Source organism: Panthera tigris, chromosome X, assembly GCF_018350195.1.
Source record: "Panthera tigris isolate Pti1 chromosome X, P.tigris_Pti1_mat1.1, whole genome shotgun sequence".
NCBI classification, from domain to species: domain Eukaryota; kingdom Metazoa; phylum Chordata; class Mammalia; order Carnivora; family Felidae; genus Panthera; species Panthera tigris.
Window position 1 is genome coordinate 97,498,135 of NC_056677.1, and position 12,106 is coordinate 97,510,240.

The 12,106-nt window shown below is 50.3% G+C and overlaps 1 protein-coding gene across 1 annotated transcript; it reads left to right on the top strand.

Annotated features, from left to right (window-relative positions):
• Nucleotides 1–1,018: 1,018 nt before the first annotated feature.
• SLC25A5 (solute carrier family 25 member 5) lies at nt 1,019–4,175 on the top strand. The gene is made up of 4 exons (XM_042975017.1): nt 1,019–1,218; nt 2,261–2,747; nt 2,965–3,105; nt 3,770–4,175. The coding sequence occupies exons 1-4, from the start codon at nt 1,108–1,110 to the stop codon at nt 3,925–3,927; spliced, it is 897 nt and encodes a 298-aa protein (XP_042830951.1). The 5' UTR covers nt 1,019–1,107; the 3' UTR covers nt 3,928–4,175.
• Nucleotides 4,176–12,106: the final 7,931 nt, after the last annotated feature.

Sequence of the window (12,106 nt, forward strand, 5' to 3'; positions counted from 1 at the left end):
ACTTGTCCATTGAGACAATGGCTGTAAACCTAACTCAATTGATTCCTCTGAAAGCTTCTGGAGTGAGGAATCTACTCAATCCAAGAGTACTTTATTTTGCATCCGAGGAGCCAAATGCCAACCTAGTTCACACAGCCTCTCAACCTTCCTGGTACAACCTCTTTATTTGACCCCTGGCTAAACTAATTTCCCTACCCCCAGCCGAATTCTTTGGAGTCTCCTCTGCCAATTCCCAGCAAGATCTTTGTTAAGTCGGTTTTGCAAACCAGAGTCGGGGGCACGCTGACGGTGTCCCGACTCTGCTGTTCCCCCAATTTCCTCTGGCTTCACCGGGGCAGCTCCAGAGCAGAGCCAGGTCTAGCTGCGAGGAACGAGGCACCCGCCCTCGCTTAAGGGGGGCCAAACAACTCAGTAATCAAGACCAACGATCTGTAATGCACTATTTTTAAAAAGGCCAAAGTAATGCAAAGGTCTATGATGAACAAATTATCCAAACTTAGAATAAAGACAGGATGCCACCCTGCACTTCCATGACCCTGCCTCATCCTCCTTACCCTAATCCCAACCCTGGGGCTCCGATTCAACTTTATTTACAAAAACAGGCGACCGGGCCAACGGGCCGTAGTTTGCCCGTATTACTTTTTTTTTTAATATTGCACTGAATATTTATCTTGATTATAGGGATTTTTTTTTTTTTTTTTTTTGATACTCGGGGAGTTTCTAACCAGGCACACCGTGAGCTCACTCGCCCTCCCCACTCGCGCGCTTTTCCCAAGAGTCCAGCGGCCCCGGGCCTAGGAATTCCCTGGGGTCGCCCCTTCCTCCCGCCAGGGCAGGTGCGGCGGGCGGGCGAGCGGCGAGGCGCTGGGGGCGGCCCCGGGCCCCACCCCGCGGCTCCGCCCCCCGCGCGCTGAGCCACTCAGCCGCCCCGCGGGCCCGCGCGCCGGGGCTCAGTGCCCGCCCAAGGCCCGCCCCCGACGCCGGCCGCCCGGGCTCCGGCTCGCCCTATATAAATCGGCCATTTGCTTCGCTCCGCCCCGCAGTCCCGGAGTCCCAGCCGGTTCCTACCGCAGTCCCGCAGTCGCCCGGCGCCTCTTTCCTTTCAAAATGACAGATGCCGCTGTGTCCTTCGCCAAGGACTTCCTGGCGGGTGGAGTGGCGGCGGCCATCTCCAAGACCGCGGTAGCGCCCATCGAGCGGGTCAAGCTGCTGCTGCAGGTAGGTCCGGGGGTTGGAGAACCCGACCAGGAAGTGGCGGGGGGTGGGGGGCGGGGGAGGCGCGGAAAGCCTTGCGCCAGGGGTGGAGGGGAGCCAACTCTTCAGGCCGGTCGGGGGAAGTGGCCGCGTGCGGGCTGGGGTGGCCGCAGCGGCGGGCCCACAGGCAAACTCGAGGGAGGTGCTTTCGTGACCTGAAGTTGTGGATCTAGGAAGGGGTCGGGGCGGAGGGAGGCGAGGGAGACCAGGGCCTTGGCATCCCGGAGGCGGCGAGCTCGGAGGGGGCTTTCCGGGAGTGGCAGTCTCCCCGGGGCCTGGAGGTCAAGGGCGAAGCCTGGAAGCCGGCGCTGGACGCAGGAACGCGTGGCCGTGGCGAGGGCCTCAAGGTCGCGGCAAGGAGATAACAGCCTTGCGGAGGCCACGCGGCAGGTCGAGGGACCGCGCCGCCCGCGGACGCGCTCTCACCTCGCCGGGCCGGAAGCCGGCGCCGGGAAGCGCGTGTGACTACTGCGTCCGCCCGCGCGCAGCCGCCGGCGTGTCCCCGCCGCCTGCCTCCTCGCGCCGCGCTCTCCCGCTGCGGCTCTAGAGGGCGCTCCCGGTCGGGCATAGGGGTGGTGGCCCGCGGGTCACCTCTAGGAGAGGAGTGGGGGCGGAGCGGGAGAGGGAAGCAGCCCCGGAGACCTGAGGCGGAGGCCACGGTCACCAAGGTGACCGCGCCCTGCGTAAGACAGGCCCTACCTAATGCCTCCGAACCTGGATCTGAGGTAGTGAGTGACCTTTCTCCCGGGTCTAAAGGGCACGGGTCCACCTGAGGGCGCCCCCTCCCCACCCAAAGGGGTGGAGGCTTAGTGCCTTCTAAGGGTGCCGACCTCCCTTCCGCTGGTGACAACCTCAGGGTTAGGAGGGTCCATCCTGTGTGACCTAGAAGACTAGATTTAGGAAGTAACTAACCTTAAAGCGCCCTCAGTGATCGGGAGGATGTATTGTCTTCCTTTTTCCCTCCTCCGCGGTTGTAACTCTCCCTGTTGGCCTCCTTGTCTATCAGGTGCAGCATGCCAGCAAGCAAATCACCGCAGATAAGCAATACAAGGGCATCATAGACTGCGTGGTTCGTATCCCCAAGGAGCAGGGAGTCCTGTCCTTCTGGCGCGGTAACCTGGCCAATGTCATCAGATACTTCCCCACCCAGGCCCTCAACTTCGCCTTCAAAGATAAATACAAGCAGATCTTCCTGGGTGGCGTGGACAAGAGAACCCAGTTTTGGCGCTACTTTGCAGGGAATCTGGCATCGGGTGGCGCCGCTGGGGCCACATCCTTGTGTTTTGTGTATCCTCTGGATTTTGCCCGTACCCGTCTAGCGGCCGATGTGGGCAAAGCCGGAGCGGAAAGGGAATTCCGAGGCCTTGGTGACTGCCTGGTTAAGATCTACAAATCTGATGGGATTAAGGGCCTGTACCAAGGCTTTAACGTGTCTGTGCAGGGCATTATCATCTACCGAGCTGCCTACTTCGGTATCTATGATACCGCAAAGGGTAAGTTCGCTGTGTGCTTTGAAGCTGTGTTCTTTTCATCTAAAAGATCGGTAATGCCAGCCTAATTTTCCGGAGGCCGAGATTGTCTGTGATTGCTAGAGGAAGCCGCGGTCGTCTAGTACAAACGGGACGCACGAGGGGCTGGGGGTGGGGTGTAGAAAACAACAAGCCACTAAAACTCTGCTTTCTGGTCAAAGTGTCCCTTTCCTGTTACCAGGCATGCTTCCGGATCCCAAGAACACTCACATCTTCATCAGCTGGATGATCGCACAGTCCGTCACAGCGGTTGCCGGGTTGACTTCCTATCCCTTTGACACTGTTCGTCGCCGAATGATGATGCAGTCGGGGCGCAAAGGAAGTAAGTTCCACTTGAGCAAAAGAGAGAGGGATGCGGGCACGGGACAACGTGTGGCCACCAGCTAGCGATGCCTGACTTTACAAATGCAGTCTAGGGGCGCCTGGGGGGCTCAGTCAGCTGAGCGTGCGACTCTTGATTCCGGCTCAGGTCATGATCCCAGGGTCGTGGGACGGAGACCCGAGTCAGGCTCCGTGCTAAGCGTGAAGCCTGCTTAAGATTCTCTAAAATGAGGAATGCAGTCTGTTCTGGTCAAGGGATGGGGTTGATTGTATCTGCCTTTGAGCGGGCCCTTTGCATGCCTATGAGTGAGGGCGCTTCAATGGTATTAGAGGTTAAGACCAATGGGTAGTGTACCTATCCCTGTTGTCTTAGTCACGGCATTAATATTTCAGTATCGCCCACACAAGCGTGTAACCCTTGGATATTCCAAAAGTGCGATTAGCTCTTAGAGGTGGGACTGCGAGCAGGGGAGGGACAGAGAGTCCAAAGCAGGCTCTCCACCCAGGCAGCTCGGAGCCCGATGTGGGGCTCCAACTCCCGAACCGTGAGATCATGACCTGAGTCAGGACGCTCAACTGACAGAGCCCCCCGGGCGCCCCTGGTTTAGTGTCGTAAGTCTTGGGGAGGACTTTGGCCACCAACTCCATGTCTTTATTCTTTTCAGCCGACATCATGTACACAGGCACGCTTGACTGCTGGAGGAAGATTGCTCGTGACGAAGGGGCCAAAGCTTTTTTCAAGGGGGCGTGGTCCAATGTTCTCAGAGGCATGGGTGGTGCCTTCGTGCTTGTCTTGTATGATGAAATCAAGAAGTTCACATAAGTTATTTCCTAGTTTCTTCCCCTGTGAACAGGCATGTTGTATTATATAACACATCTTGAGCATTCTCGACAGACTGTCGGCTGTCTATTTATCAACGGCAACTATTGACTGGTTGAAAATGGGAAGCAATAATCATCTGACCAGTTTTCTCTCAAAGCTATTTCCACGATGACGGGACTCAATTATATTTTTTATTTCAGTCACTCCTGATAAATAAATTTGAAGAAATAAACACTATCCGAAACATATTTTTGTTTGTGACTTCTCGTACTTTAGGAAATGCTACGTTTGAGCACATGTTCCATGTTTAATAAATGCTACAGGATCTCCGGAGATGAGCTTTCTTTTCAAGGCAGCGGCTGGCCGTTCACTTCTCAGAGCCGCTTGGTGTGGCGTAACCCGTCCATTTTCCCAAGCCAGTAGCAAAATGAAATTCAGGCACACTGTATCTAAACACCACTGGTCCCTTGCCTGTGGATGGTGCTGACTGAATGCACTTTCTCCAAAAAGTACCATGTAGCCATCTTTCCTAATCCTGTGGTTCTTAAGAACCATAAACTTGATTATTTTTTTTAATATTTTGAGAGAGAGCCCGTAAGGGGGGGAGGGGTGGGCAGAGTGGGCGAGCGGATCCCAAGCAGGCTCCACGTGGGGCCCGATCTCCCAAACCCGTGGGATCATGACCTGAGCCTCAGTCAAGACTGATGCTAAACCAACTGAGCAGTCCAGGCACCCCTGAATTGTTCACTTTAACGTGATCATTGGGGGTGCCCGGATGGGGCCGTCGGTTAAGCGTCCGACTCCCGATCTAGGCTCAGGTCATGATCTCACAGTTCGAGAGTCCAAGCCTGCTTGGGATTCTGCCTCTCCTCTCTGACCCTCTCCCGCTTGTGTGCTGTCTCTCAAAACAAACTTAAAAACCTCTTTAATGGTTGCTTCTTGTTACACGAATTTAATCTCATTGAGACAAAAAAATCCTAAACTACAATGATTCCAGACTTCCGTCCAGTTGCCTTCCCTCATCCACCTGGCCCGAGCCATCTCCTTTCAATCGCGTTCAAAGCAGAGGATTAGAGCCGGCAGTTAGTGCGGGGATTGCTGGGCCCTTTAAGATTCTAGAGGGAGCCAGACACCTGCCACGGCCTCAAAACTCATTTTATTAAAAAAAATAAAAAGGGAATGTAGCATCTGCCACCTTTTGTCAAACATGCTAATAATAAGCCCAGTCAACGGAGGACACTTATGTTTCTTTTGAATAATCCCTTATTTGGGATCCACATGAGAACGTGTTTACAGTTCGTGCAGCTCTTGGCTAGGCCTCAGAAATCCAGTGGATTTTGCCTGTAACCCAAGACTTGAGCAATAAAGCACCAGGGCTGACAAGCCACATCATTAAGAGTAGAAAGTGATCGGTGATCCACGTGCACGGGTGAAACACCTGAGGGACGTCGCACACCCTGGGGTGTCTAAGTGCAGCTCACACGGGGTCTGCGGAGGCGGGGGGGGGGGGGGGGGCCGTGGAGTAATGCCCTGGGGACCTTAGGGTTTTGTTACATGCCCCCTGGCAAAGCACCAGAATCAGAATATGGCTTAGTTAAGAACACGTCGTGGCGTATACAGGTATCAAAACATCAAGTCCTAACCTTGAATATATATCTTTTTTTTTTAAGTTTGTTTATTTTGAGAGCACCAGTAGGGGAGGGGCAGAGAGAGAATCCCAAACGGGCTCCACATTGTCAGCACAGAGCCCGACGCGGGGCTCGAACTCCCAAACCGAGAGATCATGATCTGAGCTGAAGTCAAATGCTTACCCAACAGAGCCGCCCAGGTGCCCATTAAATATATACCTTAAAAAAAAATTTTTTTTAATGCTTATTTATTTTTGAGAGAGAGAGTGAGCACAAACGGCGGGAGGGGGGCAGAGAGAGAGGGAGACAGGACCCAAGCAGGCTCGAACTCAAGAAACGTGAGATCGTGGCCTGAGCCAAAGTTGGACGCTTAACCGACTGAGCCATGCAGGTGCCCCTAAATATATACACCATTTTTATATGTCAAAGATATCTCAAAGTTTTTAAAAACCCAAAACTCGGCCGTAGTGTCAGAGAAGCCCGGATTCTGCTGTTTGCTTTTGCTGTTAGGGAAGTTAACTTGATTTCTCTAAGCCCTGGTTTTCTCCCTCCATAAAATAGGGGTGATAACGCCTGCCTCAGAAGGTTGTTACAAGGATCAAAGAATTTAGGCGAAGCATCCACCATAGAACATACATAATAACCACTCCATAAGTGGTGACTATGACAATTATTAGGAGACAGTGAGGTTTTAGGGGCTCCAGAACCGGAAGGACTTGGATTTGAGGGGCTCCTGGCTGGCTCAGTTGGTAGAGCATGTGACTCTTGATCTCAGGATCGCGAGTTCAACCCCACCTTGGGCATAGAGCTTATTTAAAATAAATAAGCTACATTAAAAAAAAAAAAAAGTACTTAGATTTGAATCCCAGCTCTGCTGCTTGCTTAGATGTATGACCTCAGGCAACTCCGTTCTCCCGAGTCTCAGTTTCCTCATCCATAAAATGGGGATATAATAGTGCTAGCCATATTTCCTAGGGGTGTTGTGAGTGAGGATCACGTAACATAGAGCATAAAGAACAAGTATAGCACCTGGCATCTAGTAAGCATTCCAGTGTGAATTTTTCATAATTAGGCTCCATTCGGTTGAACGAAGATTTGCCCAAGCAGGGCACAACTTAAGAACGAATTCAATCAGGGGCGCCCCGGGTGGCTCAGTTTGGTCGACTGTCCGACTCTTGATTTCGGCTCAGGTCATGAGCTCACGATTTGGTGAGTTGGAGCCCTACATCAAGCTCCGTGCTTGACAGTGAGGAGCGGTCTTGGGATTCTCTCTCTCCCTCTCTGTCTGCACCTCCCCTGCTCACGCTGTCTCTGTCTCTCTCAAAAAAATAAATAAATAAATAAATAAATAAATAAATAAATATTTAAAGAATGAATTCAATCCACAGACGCGTGAAAAGAGGCTCAACATCCCTCGTCGGCAGGGAAATGCAAATTAAAACCACGATCAGCTATCACACCTGTTAGAATGGCTATTATCAAAAAGACAAGAGATAGGAAGCGTCGGCGAGGACGTGGAGAAAAGGGAACCCTCGTGCCCCGTTGGTGGGAAGGTAAATTGGCGCAGCCGTTATGGAAACGCCGTATGGAAGTTTCTCAAAACATGGAAAATGGCAATTCCGTGTGATCCAGCAGAGCCACTGCTGGGTGTTTACCCGAAGAAAATGAAAACACCAATTCAAAAAGGTACGTGCACCTTATGTTTATTGGAGCAGCATTGGCGATAGCCAAGATATGGGAGCAGCCTAAGTGCCCACCGATGGATGACTGGATAAAGACGATGTGGTGTATACGCGGAGTGGAATGTTACTCATCCATAAACAAGAATGAGCTCTTGCCGTTTGCAACAACACGGACGGACCTAAAAGGTATTATGCTAAATGAAATAAATCAGAGAAAGCCAAATACCGTATGATTCCATTTACATGTCGAATCTAAAAAGCAAAACAAGACAAACGAGCCCACAAACACACCCACCCGGACGGAAACGGTCTCAAATCCAGAGAACAGACTGGTGGAGGGGATGGGCCACATAGGCAGGAAGGATTAAGAGACACTAGCTTCCGGGTATACAATAAATAAGTCACAGGGATGAAAGGTACAGCATAAGGAATATAGTCAATAGCATTCATAGATAAACGTAAAGAAATGTAAGAAGACTGAATTCAAGCCCACTTTTCTTCTTCTGCAACAGCCGAGAGATATTATATTGTGTAGCATTTATATAAAATAAACTTCAGCCGAGGTCTTTTTCAGTTACAGGTTTTGATCCTGGAAGCGGATAAGGGGCTCGCCGCGCACGCCGCAAACCACAATACGAGGGAACCCAACCCCCCTTGATGGTCATTACGATGGATGTGGACTCCCTGATCTGGCAGCTATTAGAATAAACCTGGGACCGGGCATTAATGATCAGAAAGCAAGACGCGGTACATCCTACAATTGGGCGGCTGACATACACAAGGGGGTGTTGTTGTTGTTCTTTCCATTCTTGTTGCTCAATGATTTTTGAAATTTAATTTAAAGACAAAGTGGTTTTAATCTCTCCAAGCTGTGCAGGATAGTGCTATAGAATTCATTATGTCCATTATGCTCACGCGAACGTTGATGGTACACAATCTTAGCAACACCCTAATTTATGCCGTTGTTTTGTTGCTATTCAACGCATAACAGGATTCGTAGAGCCCGATTCCAGGTGAGAGAGCCAGAATACAGGTCAGCTCGCTCACAGCAGCGCTTCCCATTCCGGGGGCTCTTCACTCAGTCACTGGAGGCGGCGTGCGGCGTGTGCTCCGGGCCGCTGGAGAAAGAAACCAGGAGTGTCTCCCCGCAGGGGCAGTTTTCGTGGACGGTAAGTCATTTATGCTATTATTTTCATATTGAAAGCGACGCAGATATGCTAGCGAGTCTATGGCACAATTGCGATGCATTTTAAAGACATAAGCTGCAAAGAGAGTTCTTGTGATACAGAGCACCCTTTCTCACGCTGGACCCAGACCCCTGGGAGAACGTATTCAGCCCTCCTCTGCCATTATGGGTACTTTGGTAGAAATGTTTCAAAAGTACTGCTGTACCGGGGTGACAGATTTTCAAGCGTCAGCGTTACCGCGTTCAATTTCACGTCTCCTGTGAAGTTTGCGAGTTACGGTCTCTCTAATTCCTCTCTGCCCTGCCTCTCCCATCCCCAGTGGCCCTCCTCAAAAGTGACCGTTATGGGCCAGGGTCTTGTGCATCTGTCTCCTCCAGAATTAACGCAGATTGTCAGAGCAGCTGGTTTGTTTTTATCGGAATCATATTCTGACCGCCTGGATTCAAAATGGCACGATGCTTCCAGACCAGTACCAGACGGTGGGGAATGCCAGGACTCACAGGCACGAGCCTTGCGGAAGGGATAGCTCCTGGACTCTGAGCGGGGATTTCTAAGTGTGACCCTTTATAAAAGCCCCAAGCTAGTGCTTTCCTTTCAGGTTTCAGCTCTGGTTGCTGAGCGACCCCGGGGGTGGGGGGTCGTGACAAGCCACTTCCAACCTCAGGGGTTTAGTTTCTGCTGCTGGGTCCCTTTGAGTTTCAGATGTTCTCAGGCTCCGTCATTTTTACATAAAGCAGAATCAGTGAAAAGACTGGGGAGAGGTGATTGAATCCTTCCAGAGGACATTTTTCAATGTCTAACACAGAGTCATTTGCAGACCGTGTGGGCGGGTCGGCATTGGCAAGTGAAATCACAAATGTAAAGATTTACATTAATTTCGGGACCAAGAAACTGAGCACCAAAATTACAGCTCGGAGTCTGGGTCAAAGGTGGCCTGATTTACCTCCAAGTAATTAACAACTGTCTTTTCAACGCCCGATCTCGCGTATAATGCGCACTTCGGTAGGCAGGTGGAGATTTATTTGAACAACAGATATCGGATGCTGCGATTTCTGGACACAAAAAAATGCCTTGTATGCCACTTAAAATGTTTGGAGGATCTTTCCCATCATTTCAGCCATTATTTGCTTTATGTGCAGGTGAACAAGTTCAGATGCATGGTGCTCTTCTGAGCCAAAGGCTTAAAAGAGCCTTTGGTATCCTGGCAACAAATATAAACAATGTTCAAGTGACAGATTGAGTGGTTGTTTTCACTGGACCCTCTTCAGAGACAAAACTGAGATAAATTAAAAGAGTCTATTAATTCATGCCTTTTCCACGACTGTCAAAGCAGGGGACAGTGGAAGCGAGGTCTTATTCTGATGGCGAACATTCATCCTGGGATTTCATTTCCTTGGGCAACTTTTGCAATGCAGGCAGGAAATTTAGGACTGTGGAGATTAAGCCAAATTTGATCACGGGATGCATTTCACGGACTCTGATGTTTTCACTCCTGACCTGCAGATATAACGCGAAGGGCATATATGAACGTGAAGACATAACCAGAGCAAAGTCTGCTTTGCTGTTGACAGATGGACTTTCCCAGGGCCTCGTGTTGGGGAGTGAAAAGGAAAACTCTTTCTGTCAAAATGAGATTCCAGTGCCCTGCTCAGCCAGGAGCAGAGACATCTCACGGGCAGAGGCAGAGGCACTGTGACGCTAAGAGCCGTCCCTTGCCCGGGACCCCTTCCCACCCCTGGAAGGCACCATAGCAACGTAGTCCTGTGGTCACGTGGTTTTGTAAAATGTTCACAGGGGAGATACGCTTGTGTATTTTAAAAAGAGGGCTCCAAAATCATGTAAGCTGCTGGAACTGGAATAGAGAAAGGAATGTGGGGCTAGGCCTGTACAGCAGGGCAGAAGCCTGACCCAAGTCTGGGACTTTCTTATCACTTGAGCCCCCCCTCCCCCACCATTCCCCATTTTCCCACCCAGGGCTCACTGTCAAACACCAAACTTCCTCACCTGACAACTTTCCAACTTAACGGCTCTGCTCCTCAGTTTCCCCATCTGGCATATGTGAATAACAACAGTGCCCACCCTGTAGGAATACAGGAAAAGAGTTAACATGTGTGAAGTGCTTAGAACAACGCTTTAAATTCTTTTCATTTTATTCATGGGATTTATCCCTGCCCTCCAGATTTTCTAAAATAGTCTCAAGAAAATGCCACAGGTTCTACAGAAAGTGAATCACACACACACACACACACACACAGAAGATTATAAAGAAAGAAAGGGGGGCGCCTGGGTGGCTCAGTCTACTAAGCCTCCGACTTCCGCTCAGGTCATGATCTCACGGCCCGTGGGTTCGAGCCCCGCGTCGGGCTCTGTGCTGACAGCTCAGAGCCTGGAGCCCGCTTCGGATTCTGTGTCTCCCTCTCTGTCTGCCCCTAACCCACCGGCATTCTGTCTCTGTCTCTCTCAAAAATAAATCAATATTTTAAAAAATTTTTTTAAAAAGAAAGAAAAGGACACTCTTGGACTGGACTGAATAGCCGAATAGGAACATACGTTTATAGTGAGAATTCTGAGCTCTGGCTCAGAGCACTTAGTTTATTTACAACAACGATCATGAAAGGGAGCAAACGCCAAAAAAATCCGGCCTGCCTCACACCCAGACCCCACCGCACTGCTCTTCCGGTGGGCACCGTGTGATTCCCCAAGGCTGCCTTTGCTCTGGTAGTAGCTCAGTGAATCCATGGGGTCCCAGCCTGACTTCCCAACCCTCTGACTTCCCTCCCTAGGGAAAGAAGCTGCCGGAAACACACCTGTTTTCACTTTTGCAATTAAGCTCGGACTCAGGAGTGGACTTATTATAAAAATCGAGCCTTGCAGTGGGTTTACCTTAGAAGTGAAGGTCAGGGGGTAAAGGTGCTTGGGACCCTGGGTGAAAGCATGCCATTTGCCAGTTAGGGTAGGAAGCGGGACATCCGGCCAACTGACATCGTCGTTCTCCGCCAGCTCCATGCTTCTCCGGGTGTCTTGGGTCACATGACACCTCATCATGGGTTAGTGCCTTGGTCTGTCCACCAGGAAAGCTGGAAATCAACTTTTCTCGTTTAAGTTACAATATCATGTCTTCATTCTTCTACTAGGGGCTGTGGCCCTTGGCAGAAATTCTAGAGCGAGGCAGATCGGATTAAGTGAAGCCTGCTTCTTCGGAGAAAACGACTGCTACCACCAAATAGCAGCGATGTTTCAAAAAGTACAGAATCAAGAGCATAGCGATTTTGACCTCTGCTATGCCAGACGTTGTGCTAAACACTTCACGGGACATAGATGAACACTCTCCTGATCCTGTCAACAGCCCTGAGAGATAGGAATTATAATTAATTCCATTTCACAGCTGATGAAACTGAGGCTTGGAGAGACCAGGTGTCTGACCCGATAGGAGTTTCAAAGAGACCTTTAAGATGATCCTGTCCAACTTCTTATTGTGGGTCGCGAAATGTGTTAAAATAGGAAAGCTGGCTAGCTTCAATACCAAAAGACAAAATCCACTTGACAAATATTAAAGAGAAATTGTAATAACTAAAGCACCGTTTACAGAATCCATTTTTAGAGGAGGAGTTATTTTCTTTTCAGCCGATTTAAGAATTATTGTAAAAAAAAGTCACTGGAACCGGGGCGCCTGGGAGGCTCA